The sequence below is a fragment of the Tiliqua scincoides genome, chromosome 2, assembly GCF_035046505.1.
Source record: "Tiliqua scincoides isolate rTilSci1 chromosome 2, rTilSci1.hap2, whole genome shotgun sequence".
NCBI lineage: Eukaryota > Metazoa > Chordata > Lepidosauria > Squamata > Scincidae > Tiliqua > Tiliqua scincoides.
The window spans coordinates 31,225,560-31,242,424 of NC_089822.1; the positions used below are offsets into that span (position 1 = coordinate 31,225,560).

Sequence of the window (16,865 nt, forward strand, 5' to 3'; positions counted from 1 at the left end):
CAAGGCCCGGGCTCCTCTCAACGGACCAATCAGCGCGCGGAAAGAGCCCGGATTCTTACGTCACACAACCCCCGAGCTGGGAAACCTGGACTCGCTGAACACGCCCGAAACTCGAGGGGTTTTGATTGGGTGCCATCAGCCTTCAGGTCCCGCCTCAGAATGCGTGTCCGGCGTGCCGATTGGCTGCGGCGTGACTAGGAAGTGTTGCCCTGTAAGCGGGGTTTTAACAAAAGGGCCTGGGCCAATCAGAGGAGCCGTTTCTCGCCTGGCTGGCCGTTTGAAACTGTCAGGGTTGCTGTGCCTGGGAAGTCAGCAGTGGAGGCTGCACAGGTGAGGGGGGGCTTGGCTGCGAGGGGGGTCGCCCCAAGTGGGGTGCCAGGTGGGAAGACGGGCTGTGGAGGGCTGCACGGCTCTCACTTCCCTGACACCCCACAGCCTGCTGGAGCCCCAGGCTGCTTTCCCAGCACTGTGCCTGCCTGGACCCGGGGCTGGCTCTGCTCTTCACCCGCCTCCCTCTCCACGGTGCACGTCATGAGTCTGAGCCCGGCTGCATCCTTTGCTGTGCATAGTCCCCAGCCTGTAATTAGTCTGTGGAACTGCTTGCCACAGGATGTGGTGATGAGCATCTGGCCATCACCTTTAGATGCCTTTTAAACGGGGATTGCACAGTTTTGTGGAGGAAAAGGGCTTCACGGGTGACAAGCTGGGATGGGTCTGTGCAACCTCCTGATTTTAGAAGGAGGCTATCTCAGAATGCCAGATGCTAGGGAGCGCACCAGGATGCAGGTCTCCTGTTGTCTTGTTGCTCTCTGAGGCATCTGGTGGGGCCACTGTGAGTTACAGGAAGCTGGACTAGATGGGCCCTTGGTCTCATCCAGTAGGGCTCTTATATTCTTATGGTGCAGCTGGCTCATAGAGCCCTGCATTTCCATTGATAACTGTATAGAAAGATCAGAGCTTCCCTGTTGTTTTTTCTCTCTCTCTCTCTGACTTGCAAGTATGGGCTGTAAGGAAGGGCTAGAAGTACATAAGCATGGAGTAGGAATTGCTAGAGTAATGTAGCTACTAGAGCAAAATGCAGCAAAAAGAGAAAGAAAAAATGTGGCTAAGTCTGTCATAAGTAGTTTCTCAGTCTTGTCATCCTGTTGTTCAGTAAACCCAAAACCTCCGTAGTAGTAGTAGTAGTAGTAATAGTAGTAGTAGTAATAGTAACTTTATTTATACCCCAGCCTTCTCCCCAAATGTGTCTCTTGCATTAGTGCAGGTTCTATCGCCCTTTCTGAATATGCAAAGCATACTTGGAACACATGAGTATAGTCTATAGTCGATTCTCTTTATACATGCGTTCGCTTAACCTCAAGGGGCAGAATTTCTACCTTCTCTCCTTATCTGCACCTCGTTATCTTTGTTATCTGCTATGCAGAGGCCTTCCAGAGGCTGCAGGGACCTTCAGGATGGTGCCTGTGACTAGTGTAGAACCCTTTAAAAGCAGAAGCTTCTGTCAGTAATTTTAAGGGGATCTGCATTGGTGGGGGGGGCATTCTGAAGGTCCCTGCAGCTTCTGGAAGGTCTCTGCAGCATTCAGAGATATTTTGTCACTTCCTGTTGCACTCTGCTGGCTTCTTCTGGAAGGTCTCTGCAGCATTCAGAGATATTTTGTCACTTCCTGTTGCACTCTGCTGGCTTCTTCTGATGGCAGGGAAAGTACCACTTCCCCTCCTAGGATACCCCTTGTACCTAGCCTCATTGATCCCATAGGAAAAAGTCTTATTTTTGAATTTGGTATCCGCTAGGGTTTCCAGGAACCTAATCCTAGTGGATAACAAGAACTGTTTATTACTTTGATGGAATTACCTTAATGTTTATTACCTTGATTGAATCCTTACAATATCCCTTTAAGGTAAGCAAGTATTGTTACCCCTGTTGTAACTGGGGAGCTGAGACAGAGAGGTTGTAACTTACCCTAGACCACTTAGTGAGTTATTAGCAAAGGAAAGCTTTGAATCAGGGAAACTTGATTCACAGCTTAGGCTCTTGGGACCCAATCCTATTCAACTTTCCAGCATCAATGCAACAGTAATGCAGCCCTGAGGTAAGGGAACATTTGTTCCCTTACCTTGAGGAGGCCTCTGTGACTGCCTCTATACCACATGATGCAGTGCATGCCCCATTGGCATGGCTGCATCAGCCCTGGAAAATTGGATAGGATTGGGCTCTTGAACACTAAATTAAGCCATTGCATCTGCAAACTGGTATAAGCCTGAATACAACTTTGCCTGCAGGTAAATAGTTCCAACCTGTGTATTGATTTACTAGTCTAAGCTCCTTGTCTTATAACTGCTACTCATTTTTTAAAATCCTCATCTGTAAGTAGAGAGAGTGGTTTAGTGTAATGGCTAAGTTTGTAAGTTGGGAGGTGTCTCCAGCTCAAGTTTTACCTGAACCATGTGGCTGACTGGCTGATCTTTGTCACACTACTGTGTCAGTGCCTCTCTGATGTACGGAGGTGACTATTCTCAGTGTGGTCGCATGGTTAGAGGGTGGTTGTTGTAGTAAATGATGTACTGTATTGCAAATGTTCTGAAGTGCTATATAGTTACTAAATATTATCATATTATACATTTTTCATAGTATATGCCACATATTTTATACAGTATGCACCAAGAAATTGTAATGTTTGTCATAGACTTCTGTCTAGTCAAATAATAACCTACAGGTACTTACCATAGCTTATCTTGCACATTTTTATGATGGTTGGACAAAATGATATTCTGTTTTTTCTCACCCTGTGTTCCATTTGTTGTGTACTAGCCTTAAGCAACATCTTGGAGCTGATTAAGATAAAATGTTAATCCTAAACAGGAGTTGAAGGAATGCTGTTTCTGGAGGCTGCTAATGCCTGGATTTGAGTAATGTTTCCCCAAGAGCAGTGAGATACTCCATTTGTTTTAATCAAGGTCTGCAGACTCCCCTGTGGCCTTAGATGATTCTTTCTGCAGTGATGCAAAAGGCTTCTGGCTCCCAGGTTAGAGCTATTTTGATAGTTGTTGGGGTTTGTGACAGGGTGGAATCCTGGGGCTGCGCTGGTAGTAAGAAGGTGACCTTAAGGGCCCAGTGCAGGCTAACTTGCTTCTAATTTGAGAGATACAAGTTAGATTTTTCACAAAACAATCCTTTCATTACAAATAAGAACTGGGCAGAGGCAAACTGTCAGGACATGTTTCATTTGAGGATGGTGCTATACTTTTTGCCTCTTTTTTCTGTTTATTTTTTGACAGCTCTTTACTATTAAAACAAATGCTGAAATAAATTCATTAGTTTAAAGGTGCCACAGAACGCCTTGTGCTTGATGCTACTGATTAAACTGGTCACCCCTCGAACATTTCATTTCCATTTCATTTTTTTCTGGAATTCTACGGTAGAAAATTCCTAAATTTTCTACCTGATTTGGACCTTCCCATCCCTTTAGAAAGTTCTTGTGTTGGACCAGCATTCTGAAAGGGCTACTCAGTGCAGTAACCATGCTTGCCCTTTTTGGTCAGTTGGGTGAGAGGAACTTGACTTTGACTCAACTCATAGGACAGTAATGCCCACCTGATTTCCAGGTGCAGGAAATTCAGAGACTTGGCAGAGTCTCTGGGCATGAGCTTGGTGGGATTGGACTTTACCGTCCAGTGAGTTGACTCAAATTTAAGTTCTTAGGGAGGAAAAAGAAAGGTAAACAGCAATAGTTCAAACATGGCTACTACATTCAAATCAGCAGCCCCTTCTGGATGCTGATCCAGCAGAAGCCTCCCAAGGGGATAGGAAGATCCCAAATAGTTTTTTTTAAAAAAAGAAAGAAATTTTCACTGCAGAGTTCCAGAGGGATAGCTGCATTAGCCTACAACAGCAAAAACAATTGAAAAAGTTATAAAAATCAGACCCATGACCATGTGCTTTCCCAACATGGTGTCAGCAGTCGGCCATCCCAGTTTATTGTTGAAACAGGCAAGAAAGTAGACTGTGCTTGTCCATCTGTTACAGTAAACATGGAATATGGGGAAGTCTTTCTGTTACTTTGAGCATACAGTATATAGAACAGCCTCTATATGAACCATCTGACATAATGTAATATGAGAGAGGTCAAGTTTTGGATTTCCCTGCAACATATTTTTATTTCAGTAATAAGTTTGTGGGGTGGTGGGTTGTTTGGCATTTTCAGAAATTTCTTGTGGTTGATTTGTTTTGTGTATCTGTGTGTCAGTGTCATGGTTTTGTGTATCATGCCTTGAGCGCTATCGTATACAGGTAAAAAAGGCTTACAAATCCTACATGGGATGTGTGAAGAGAGTTTATTATTGCAACTGTGGACAGTGTCCAATCAGATATTACAGGGAGTCTGTGCATTTTCATAAGGCAAGAAGGGAAAACACTTTGTTTCTCTGTGTGTGCTTGTTACCTATCCATCCTTTCTTTTATGTAAGCACCACTGGAAACGGTAGGACCTGTTTCTGGTAAATATATATAGAACTTGACTAGAAGATAACTTGGTTGTTGACTCTCATTTGTGACCCAGAGATGCATTCAGTTTAAGGATAGCTTTAGATCTATCAGCTGTGGACTCAATGGAAGAAAAAAGCTATGTAGGTTTGACTGGCTATCTTTTTATTTCCTCTACCATGGTCTTCCCATACAAGCAGAAGGACAGTGTCCTGCCCTGAAAGCTATGCTCAGAAGGGAGTGAACTGTGTTGTGATTCATAGTTCAGGTCATGCACCCACGCAAATGGAACTAGAACTGCTCAGGAAAACATTTGTGGCTGCTTAAATACCCAGTCCTATTTGGTCATGCTGGTAGTGGACAGCCAGGATGATGTAGTGGTTCTGAAGTTGGATTTAGACTTGGAAGACCAGGTTCAAATCCCCACTCAGCTTTCTAGCAACCTTGCGCCAATCACATCTCCCAGCCTAACTGACTGCACAGGGTTGTTGTGAGGACAAAAGGAGGGAAGGAACTATGTACACCACCTTGAGCTCCTTGGAGGAAGGGTGATATAAAAATGTAAAAAATAAATAGCACATAGTGCTAGAGGAAATTTTGTCCAGTAGCAATAAACGGGCTTGGAATGGAAAAATAAGTTCACTTTCTGGAACTTTTTTTATAGGGTTGCCTTAATGCAGGATGTCATCCTCTGAGGAGAAAAGTACAAGTCCTGTTTTGCCAAAAGATTCTGATCGAGGCAGTTCTGTCTCTTCAGATCTTCAGGTAGGCCAGAAATAGTCTTGTCTGGAATTGCTGCAGTGGTTTTTTTAATATATAAAAGTGTGTATTTTAGGAACTGTTATTTGTAACTTTTCAAATTCTATTTAATGTCTTTATATTTTTAACCTGCCTTTCTCTTCTCTCCGAATGGGCATCTGTGGCAGCTTACAAAATCAAATCTGCTTATGGGAGGCATAGGAGATAATTTAACCCCTGATGTATGCTTTAGATGCCTGCCAAGCGGATAGCATCAGACATTCCTGGAATCTCATAAAGTGCACTGAATTCAGTGAGCTCACCTTGTACCTGTGAAACGAATGATGCTTCTTTAAGTAGGAAATAATTTCCCATCTTGGAGAGATCTGGGCCTAGAAGAAAGGGACATTGTCCAGAGCATTAATCCAAGATTGCTATGGTGTCTATTCTATAGTTATGAGTTAAGGCAAGTAATGTTTTAAAAACAAAAAGCAAGTCCAGTTGAAACAGATTTTTATGAGTACGTGAGAGAAAAGTATAATCCTTAGAGGGCAGAAAGCACTAAATATCAACTAGATTTAATTCTTGTTGAAGAATGTGCTATTTACCCTGAATGTTAGATTTCAAGGAGCAAGAAGGTACATTATGATCAAGGCAGGAGTCCATAATCTCAATAAATTCTCCCCCAATATTATGTGATCATATACAAAAGAGTGGATTTGGCCAAAATAAGTGTCAGAAAAAAGGTGAATTGAGATCTGGCCCTTTTAGATTTTGAACACTTGAAAGCACCATTAAAACCCGGAGATATCTACCTTTGGGGTCAGTGATCAGACTTCAGCTTTGCAGAAATATTTTATGAAGTAAGATTGCTACTCCCTTGGCTTTTGCACATTCCCACTGACAAAGACCTTTCCCACCAATGGAAAGTCTATGCTGCTCTCTAGCCAAGATATGAGTCTCTTGCCAAAAGGCAATCAATGCATGCAGTTCTTTCAGTTTGGTGAAAACTCTTGTTAGTGTTCCCCAAGCCTTTAATATTCCACATCAAAACATTATAGGCCAGGGATGTCAAACTCATTTCATACAGTGGGCTGAATAGCATTCATGATGCCTGCTGAGGACCAGAAGAGATGTCATTAAGCAGGAAATGTCATTAATCAGGTCACAACCAGGCATAAACACTTTTTTCCTCAGGAACTCGTTATATGCACATGACAGAAAATACACAAATCTTGATGATATTTTCAAGATATGTGAGAGCCCAATTATTACAAGGACTGCCCTTTCAGCCACTGCTCAGCACAGCTCAGAAGCTAAGAGCAGTGTATGGTGGTGCTGGGAGAGCCCAGGGGTCAGATAAAGTGCTTTCATGGGCTGCATCTGGTCTGTGGGCCTTATGTTCGATACCCCTGTTATAGGCCACAGATCAGAGTCCGAGTGAAAAAGTCTAATAGTCATTCCATAAGAGTAGCGGTCTTCGACTAGGTGCTAGATGTTTTGAAGTAGTTGGTTTCAACCAAAGGGAGTAAAGGGGTGGGAGAAATAAATAAGACCCAAATAAGCCTCCAGAAATTTCATGAACACAATCTGTACAGGATGTGTTCCTTATTTTAAAAGCGAAGGGACATGCTAAGTCTTGTGGACCTGGGGGAGCAATGTACTCCTGCCAGTTCAAGTGCATCGTCAGCAGGCAATGATCACGTTTGAAGTAGTGATGTAATAAATGCCATTGGATTGCCCTGTTCCAGTTTTTCTGTAACTCCTACAATTTGCGAATTTCAATGGCAAGAGCACACTTCTAGTTCTGCCATGTTAAACTTTGGAGTCTGATTTTTTCCAGGCATAACCCTTCAACAGCTGGCACTATGGCTTGGCTTCAATCTTCCACATCAGAGGTATGGCCCTTGGCTGTGTCTACCCTTCCTTCCAGTTGTCACACTGGTTTGAAGTGTGGAGACTGAGGTCTTGATTGAGGCCACATCAGCCACTGTTTAAAAAAAAAAAAAAAGTGTATAGGTTCTCATTATCCCAGGGTCAAAAGGGAGGCACAGGTGAAGACTTTATGGTCTTCTGAAGGCTTTGTGGTTGCCATTAGGGCTTTAGAAGTCTGCTTCTTCAAATGCACCATAAGAGTGCAAAAGAGATAAGAAGTATCAATCAAAGGAGCACTGATCAAAGGCACATTTAAGGAGAGCAAGCCCTGTCTCTGAAAATAAGGTGTTTAAGGTGCAGGAGTTAATTTTGTGGAGATAAATGCCTGAATTCAGTCTGAAATTGTTATTATAAGGCTGTTTTAACAAGGAACACACTGTGCAATGTTTGTTCTCCCTGCTATTTTTGCCACAGGTAACACTTCATGCATCTACTGAAGTAGACTGTAGTCCACTAAAACGTATGCCACAATAAATTTGTTCCTTAGGTGCCACAAGACTCATTAAAAAGAAGAAGCACATTTGTTTTGAAATTTAAATTCTTCCTCCAGGTTCCCTCCCCCTAGCAATTCATGATCCAGTCACATCCTTCTCCCACAAATATTTTAGCTTACTTTAACTCTCCCACAAATATTTTAGCTCACATACCATCCACATCTCTGTGTTGTTTACTTGCTTACTGTATTTGTATTCTGCCTTCCTCCCAAAGGGACCCAAGGTGGCTTACAACATAAATAAAAATACAAAAACTTAAACACAATTAAAACAAATATCTTTAAAACAGTATTCAGAACATTAAAAGAATAAAAAGGGCAACTGTAGCAATTTTATAAAAGCCCCAAGCCTGAGAGCCAGATGTTAAAAAGGCCAAGGACTCTGAAGGCTTATCTAAAAAGAAATGTCTTCAGGCCTCTTGGGAAAGTTGCAAGAGAGGAAGGTAGTTTGTAAATCAAGGGGGAGGGAATTCCAGAGTGTTAGTGCCACTACTAAGAAGGCCCTGTTTCTTGCCACCTTGTGTTAAAATCATGAGGTTCCTGTTTCATCTCTTTTCCTGACTTTTTTTTCTCCCAGACCACACTATTTGAGTGTGAGTGCATACCCATGGAGTCCTTCTCCTTTGCAATTCACTGGCCATTTTCGCTCCCACTTCGTCCACCCAATCTCTGACAAATCACACAGAAGTTCTTTAAGTGTATGCCCACTTCCAGTGCAGCCCCTTTCTCAGGGGAAATGGTTGACCTCGCCGCTGTTAAGGGTTCTTGGCTGAGTGTGAAGTAAGGTTTGGAATGACAGAGTAACATGAGAAAGGCAAGAGCCAAGCAGAGGCGAGTGTGCCACACCAGTGTTGTGTAGAAAAGCTGCTGAGGAGAAAGCTGTAGCATCTCCCAACAGCAGCAAGTGAGATGGGGATTAAGAAGAGGGTAGAGTTGGCAAGAAATGGGAGCAGACAGATTTCCACTTTGCTTCATGTGCCCACCCCACTGCCCAACTGCCTTGGAATGTGTGGGTGTAATTGCTGATGACAATAACTTTGCTAGTGGGCACTCTGTGCCCACTGTGCTGTGGCAAGATGATGGCCAAACTGATAGCAGCAGTGGAATATAATCATTGGGGCTGCACTACAAGTTGGTGGGGGGGGTGAGAGAAGGGTAGAAGAGGAGTGACACAAATATGGAATGAGGTTTGACTGTATATATCAGTATTGTGTTTTGTATATGAGAGAGGGTAGAGGAGTACCTGTCTCAGGACAAGTGGCTGGTTGCTTAAGCTTACATTTGAAATTACCTGCCTGCACTTTGGCAAAAAGCAGCCTTTAACTTTATGCAGTATTGATGCCCCATCCTATGGTGTATATTCCAAAACAGGGCTGTTCATTGGGGTCTTTTCTCAATACATATATGTAGGATTGTATCCTCAATTTTTTTTTTTTACTTTGCTTCATTTTCTTTATTGATGTGGTATCTCTGAAGAAAGGAACAGAGACTCATCCACTTACATGCTTTTCTCTTGGCATCATTGTCCCCTTACTGAAAAGTACTTAAGGAAATTGCACATATGTGTCACTTGACCTGCGCTCACTTCCTTTAATTATCTGCTCTGTTGGTGTTCTCTGCCATAGATTCACTGAATGTCCTTGAGATGAGTCTCTGCCCAAGTGCTTTCCATCTTAAAATGGGCCAAAGCTTTTTAAAATGAGAACTTTCTCATTTTACTTTCTGAGTGTGGCTCAGTTCTAAATTGATTTTTGTTGTGATGTAAAGGGGTTGTATTGTTTGATGGCAGAACACTTGGAAGAATCTATAGTAGGTGACCCCTTACTACTGTGGTTTCTGAATTTCCTTGTAAGGAACAGTTTTGTGCTCTAGTTACTCATTAAGGAAAGCTTCATTCAGCCTAAGCAAAGATATTCCTTTGGTAAGTGATAAATCCCTAGAAGTTGAATGGAGGTTGACAAAATTAAAAAACGAGATTTGACAAGTAGGATACCTTTGGATCATAAGCTTCCCTGGTGGAAATGAGCAGGTTTGGAAAAGGATGGGAACTGGCTTTGGATGTACCTGGTGATTTGAATTCTTCTCTGTGGAGTTCCAGTCCCCTTACACTGTTTCTCCCAGACTTTCCTATTGACACTGCAGCACAATGGCAGCCATGTGTTCCAGCATCCATTTCTGCTCCTCACTGCATTAACCTTTAGGTTTCTTCTTCCCTGATGTTTAACACATGAAGGGCCCACTTCTCACAACTCTCTAATTTTCTGCTTCCCCACTCTCTCTCTCTCTCTCTCTCTCTCTCTCTCTCTCTCTGGAAGAAATTGTGGTGACATCATCAAGTACCAGCAATTACTTCCAATCTTATTGTGCCAATCTGAGGATTGCCTTCTTCTTCGTCTTTAAAAAAAAAAGTGCTGCTGGCTTGTTTTGCTTTGGAAAAAGAAGTCAAAAAGGTGGGGCGAGTGGATCACAGTGGTGCCCCCCACATGGCACCCTGGGGTATTTGCATCCATTGACTGCCCCTCCCTGGTACGCCAGTGAGCATTATAACCATTCTCTCTTGAGAGCAGGCAGGTAAATAAATTAAAAATAGTTTATTTGAAAGGCATATGGAACAAAACGCTGGGGGAAGGATAGAGAGGTTCAGAACAAGACATGCATCCAGAAGCAAACAGCGAAGAGGGAAAGCTGTTGGCAAAGAGAATCGGAACACTATTCACTTAACCACCCTCATTTTAATCTAACTACTCATACTCTTCCAGGTCCTGGTCCTTATAGTCAGAAAGCAGCAAGGTGAATAAGTCCCTGTAACACAACTGCAGCTTCCTATGGAGAACATACTAAATAGCCTTGTGCGTGACCTTAAATTTTGGGTTGATGATGTCCTAGGCCTATCTGATTGTATGATTAACAACCACCTGAGCAGCCTACCTGCCCTTTTAACATGTTCACGTGGTCTTGGAAACCCAACTGGCTGACACATGCCAGTCCCAGTGGATGATCTGACTAGGGATTATTGTCTTAGCTTAATGTACACAAGCAATCTAAAATGATATATTGGCTCTGCCAGGACTTACTGCAATGGTTTGATTTCAAAGAATGTCTGGGAAGCATCTGATAACAATGGCTATTGAATCAGAATGACTCAGCAGCCTGTTTTAGAATGCTAAAGCATCTCAGAAGCTTTTGGAGGGTTAGAAGGACCCAAAATAACAAAAAATCAGGGATTTTCACCACACCAAATGTGAACAAGGTTTGCTGAGCCGACCAAAAGGGACCCAGGTAACCTTTGGTGGTCAAACAGTTTGATTGTGCTTCTGGCCATGTCTGATGAATACTGACAAAGTGTTATGATTCAAATATTTACTAAAAGCTTTTGTGGAATACTAAATACATGGAAGTTAAGAAAGTATAGATCTAGTTATCAATTCAGAGCAATTTAACTTTCTTCTTTGTACTGCTCTCTTGACCACAAATTTAATGAATCTTTGACTTTCTTTTTATGTTAGGATGAATATGAGGAGCTCCTCCGCTATGCTGTAGTGACACCAAAGTTTGAACCAAGTGTATTGCGTCAGTCAGATTGTGTAGAGGTTCGTAGGACTCCAGGTAACGTGACAAGACAGAAATACTTATCAAGCCATGAGTTTGAAATGGGTTTTTTCATGCATCAGAACAGATAGAAGAACCTTGCCATTTGGGGAGGGGGGAGATTCCTGGATAGTGTGTCATTGCAACATAGTTATGCCAATGAGTGTATTGTGGTACAACCTCTAGCTTGTCTTTATGCTTCTGTATCTGATTGTTTCACAGTCTGGAAGAAGCATATTATTTGAATAGATGAGGATTGCTTTGTGTTGTACCACTTGAAAAATACTCAGTAGCAGTTTGCCTGATATTCACTGCACCTATTAATTTTCTAGTGACATGACAATTAATGCAAGATAACTGGTTCATTTATAATAAGATTAACTTCAAGGAGATTCAGCACAGATTAGTTTCTTAAGCAGAATAGACTAGTTCTAACTAAACTGTACGTACAGTTCTTTGTCTAGTCAATTCGTTCCTCTAAGCCTGTGCCCTTGTGGGTGGGGAGTAGAAACAGCATGCTTGATATTTAACAATGTGCTTCAGTCATTTTTTTAGTTAACAATTTATTTCATGAGGCATTTCTAAAAATAACATTTGCCTTAATCTCTGTTCCTTTGAACATGTAAAACAGTCTTAAGTCCTTTCATCTTTCAAGGCATTTGGAAAGTATGCCATTCCCATAGTCCTGGTGTTTACAGGCAATTTTTTCTTCAGAATTATGAAGGATTGTCTAATGAACCTCTCAACAGGAAAAAAAGCTAGGACAATTTAAATGGGAAGAATTGCATGGAATCAAAGGGTTGTATTAGTTTTCACTGGGTCTTGTTTTGTTTATCTATCTCTTCTCAACCTTTTAGCTAACATCAAGTGTAATCTCACTCATCTATACATTAGTTTGTTTACTGAGGCCATTGTCAGAGAAAGGAACTTCAAAGAGAAGTCGGGCTTACCAAACCTTACCAAGGGGATCTACCAAGTATCTAATGGTTAGCATGCACATACCCCTTCCTGCTTTTGGGTTTCCTTTTTCCAGACCAACCACTGAATGGGAGGAAACCCTTGGTAGCTTGCTGCCAGCATCCCAGGCTACAGAAACCAGGCAGAGGACAGTCACCTTAGGCATTTATCTCCAAACTTTTGACTGCTCCATTAGGAAAAAATCTGTCTGGGCGTGGCGCTTTCTGTTCCATGCTGCAGTCATATCTTTCCAGCCTAGGGTAGTAGTTCCCAAACACTCAGGGAAAGTTTGGGATCCTGTAAGTCTTTGTGGGGGAGGGGAGGGGGTGGCAACACAATCACATGATTGTGGCGCAGCTGGGGACAAAGTGTTTTTTCTACTTACCTGGGGGTCACTGTGGCTCTCCAAAGGGTCTGGGAAGCCCATGACCCCCTCTGCAGGCTTCCCTGTACCTTCAAACCGCTGTAAACAGCAAAAATACCCACTTCCAGTTCTTATTGTGAAACCAGAACTGACTTCTTTGCTGTTTACAGCAGTTTGGAGAGAGACCTGCAGAGGGGGGTCACAGGTTCCCCAGACCTTCTGGAGCCAGATAAATAGAAAAAACCTTTTGTTCCCAGCAGTGGCACTATCATGTCACCACTGTCACTGTCAGCCCACCCTTTAAGAGGGCAGCAACAGAGATTACATGACACCCCAGTTTAGGAACCTCTGGACTAGGGGCTGTGTTGGATATAACAGTGCCCCCAGCTTCTACTTGTGGGTCTTGAGGAATGGGTTTTGAGTTCATACATGCTGTTCCTACCCCACCATCTCTTTTCGGTTGGTAACCAGAAAAAGAGGGAAATTTTTAATTTTATATATTTATTTGAAAGGAATTCTGTAGGATTTTTTCACTTACTGTAGTAGAAGAAAAAGGCATTCAGATACTGATGCCATGTCATTCAGTTGTTGCACAAGTGATGGTTACACACTCTGGGGTAAATTGCTCCTGTTGTCATCGAGCAAGCATCAGTCCGAATACCTTGCTGAAAACATCACACGTATATACTCTCTTCAGCAGCGATTATGTATAGTGACCAAACTGCTAGGATTCAAATATTGCAGGACTCTAGAATCCTAAACAATTCTAAGAACAGTTGCTAGATGATCAGCAACTGGATACTCATATACAGAATGGAGAGGGATATTTTCTAAAGGTAAGCTCTGGTTGTACTTATAACCTATATGACTACCTAGTGTTAGGATTTTCTCTTCTGCAGCTACATCTCAAGAAAGATTTATGAGAACTGAAGTTAAAACTGGAGACAATTCCTGCTGCTAAGCTGACACCGAGGCCCAATATGGACCTCATGAGCAAGCTCGGGTCAGTTTTCCTTAACAAACGTACTTACAACATGGGTACCTCTCAGATTACAAGATCTTTGTTTACAAATTCTCAAAATAGCGGGACTTGCAAATTAGTACTGGAAGACTAATTTACACTGAATTTTTTTGAAATAATGCTGGACAATTAGCTTCTAATGAACAGCATTGGTAGATGCTGGCAGGTTCCTGTGGGTAGGGGAGTCTCTTCTAAAGCCAGAAGAGAAAATAGAGAAAGAAAATGCATTCACAGAGCTGCCACTTACCAGTTTCTTCGTTTCCTTGCCGGCATCTTTTTTTTTTCCTTTCATCGTTGCCGTCTCAGCCATGAACATCTGCAACCATTCCCACACCCAGTAGCTTTCTTCATCAACCCTTCCCCTGTGCCACCTTGGGCAAGCAGAAATTACCAGTCATTAGCCTAAGTGTTCAATGACTTTTCCTCTGACCTGTACCATTTACATAGGTTCCTATGTAAAGTATTTTTGCAAAGTATGATGACAATGAGTATTTTTAATATACTCATTGATTACTGAAAGCTTAACCTCCACAGAAATCAAGAAGTGCCTGTGTATAGAACCATTTGCCAGAGAGGGAAAAGCAAGACAGCTATGAGGCAGCCTTTGTATTAGCTCCCTTTTTTGTCAACGGAAATGATTTTTATAATAGGTTTGTGAGCAATAAAGTTGTTTTAATTGTAAAGTGTGTAATTGAATAAGTGTGCAAAAGTGCGTTTGTTTAAAATGTGTGTAAAAAATTGTCTGTTTCAAGAGGCATACTCTGCATGTTCTTCTATGCTTTTCCATTTTGAGTGTCCCTTAGTTGTGCCATGGGACTTGTTCACACGTTTTATCACTTGTTGACTTTTATAGAGTCAGAGTTGAGAATGGTCATATTCCCTTGTGGAATTTCTGAAGGTGAAATACCATGTATACAGTGCAGGGTCAGGAAAGCCATATGTAAGGGATGCGGACAGATGGGAAGAATGATGAGATAGAAGCCAGTGATTTTGCACATGCCCTTTCTATGTAGGTAGAATGTATTGCAGTTTGAACTGGTGCATTTCCATTTTTATGTGGCCCAAGCATCCAAGAAACAGACAAAATAAAAATGGTTTAGAAAATGCTCAACTATTATGTTTACTTAAATCAGACAGTTTAAAACACATTTTTTTCTTTAGTGCTCCTCAGCTTTTTGAATTAACATTCGATCTGTGGGATTGCCATTCTCTCATAGGATATTACATTGTTAGTTGTGTGAGCATCTAGGGGAGCTGATGCTTTTGCAAAAAATTTGAATTGTAAAACCTGTTCCGTGCATTACATTTAATACAGTTCAATAGGAGAATTCCAATTACTAATAACAAGCTTTCTTTTGAAATAATAGATCTAGGGATAAAAATTATCTTCCAAGGAAGTTCCTAGACTTATTAGGAAAATATCAGAATAAACCCTGCTGCACTGTCAAATCTAGCATTTAAATTTTTTTTAACACAAAAATTTAATTTCCTGTCCTGTGTTATCAGTTTAGTTAATTAAATCTGGGAACTTGTAAGACTGGCACAATAAATTAAGGAGCAGTGGTGGCTCATATCCAGACAACTAAGTATTGTTGCTTCTTTAGGTGCTGATCTTCTAGTATTGAACTGATGTACTTGAGTGACTTGTGTTTGATATATATTTCCAGACTTACCACTGTGTTTATTAGTAAACAGCTGTGATTATCCTTGAAGTGTGTATTTTTTGTGCACATTTCCCATTCATCAGAAATAACATGGAGAAATCAAAGGCCCTGGAACACACATTTGTGGTGATATTGTATATCCCAACTTGAGTCATGTTGGTTTTGATGGAATGTATTCGGTACGTGCGTTTAAAGTTCTAGCCTGCTTATAACTGCCACTTGCTTCTTCATCTCATATCCATACCACTCTGACAAGAGCAGGAAGCTCTCTCCTTGAAGATATCATGCTTCAGAAGATAAGAAGAGCCTTGGTGGATCAGTCCAAGGGCCCATCTAGTCCAGCTTCCTGTATCTCACAGTGGCCCACCTTGCAGCCCACAATGGCCTTGGGGAGCACTCAAGACAACAAGATACCCATATCTTATCACCACTTCCTTGAAGTGGCAACAGGGCCACTCCTTCTTGAATTTGCTTTCTTTTCTCCTATTTCTCGTAGCCACTGGAACTATGCCCAAGCAAGGATTATCAATTACCAACTTTCTTACCCACCAAGTAGAAATCAGAGGTTTTCTCAGTTGCCTAAGAAGTGCAAAACAAATATACTTTATGGTACTTTTTAAAATGTTGTAAGTTGACTTGAAGGGCCTCTTTGGAGGTAGAAAGGTGGGATACAAATGCCTAGATACATAAATATATTTTATTCCATCCTGTCTAAACCTTGTCACTTTTTGAAACAGGAAAAAGTCCAAGAATGGATGAACGCCGACAAGAAATTGTCGGAATAGAAACCTGCAGGAGGAAACGTGGACGAACTCCCGATTTCACAACTCGGACAACAAGAATAGAAGGTATCACAGTAACAGGAAATTGGTTTATACCTTTGTGCCTAAAAGCATGCGCTGGGATTCATCTTAATGCACACATTAAGCACAATGGAGAGTACGCAAGCTTATTAGAAATGAAACTGTGTGGTGTAGGTTAGGCTGGGAGATGGTGACTGGCCCGTGGTCAACCAGTGAGCTTCATGGGAATGTGAGCCCAAGTCATCGTGCACCAGAGTGCCCCCATTTTTCATCAGATCCAGCATGGTCTGCAGGTTTATGTGTTTGTACAGTGAGTAACATGGCTACTCTCCAGAGAAGCATGAGGGATGATTTATATAAGATTTATATATATCCTAATTCTCCCCTTTCCCTGATCAGTAGCCCCTCTGCCTCATCCCCAGCTCCTGCAACTACTTCTCCTTTTTTGTTTTTGTTTTAAAAGCAGATAATATGGGGGCAAGGAGATCCAAAGTCATGGAAACATCTTTGTAAAGGGTACTACTCAGCTGTGTTCATAATTTGCATGTATTGCTATAAATACACAGAGCTATGACTTTCTGTTCTAGCTTCACAGTGCTATCAAATACGCTTAGTTAAATAACAAGGCACACCTGACAATACAACAAGTTCACGTATAAAAGAAAACAAGACTGCGTTGTAGATAGTAGCCTTACTCATGCAACTGCTTACATAGTTTACAGTATCCATTTCCTTAGATCAGGGGTGCTCAATAGGTGGATCGTGATCTACCGGTAGATCGCGAAGCAAAATGAGTAGATCGCGGAGTGCCGACCCCCCC

General features: G+C 41.9%; 1 protein-coding gene across 2 annotated transcripts in view; it reads left to right on the forward strand.

The window, feature by feature from the left end:
- The first annotated feature begins 287 nt into the window (after window positions 1-287).
- POC5 (POC5 centriolar protein) overlaps window positions 288-16,865 on the forward strand; it is a 31,634-nt gene continuing 15,056 nt past the window's right edge. The window contains exons 1-5 of one of the 2 annotated variants that reach the window (XM_066617287.1): window positions 317-330; window positions 2,958-3,025; window positions 5,147-5,247; window positions 11,155-11,254; window positions 15,980-16,090. In XM_066617287.1, coding sequence (XP_066473384.1) covers window positions 5,164-5,247; window positions 11,155-11,254; window positions 15,980-16,090 — 295 coding nt within the window. In that variant the 5' untranslated portion in view covers window positions 317-330; window positions 2,958-3,025; window positions 5,147-5,163. Of the gene's footprint in view, window positions 331-2,957; window positions 3,026-5,146; window positions 5,248-11,154; window positions 11,255-15,979; window positions 16,091-16,865 lie in introns of both variants that reach the window. The other variant, XM_066617286.1, reaches the window with a different exon arrangement.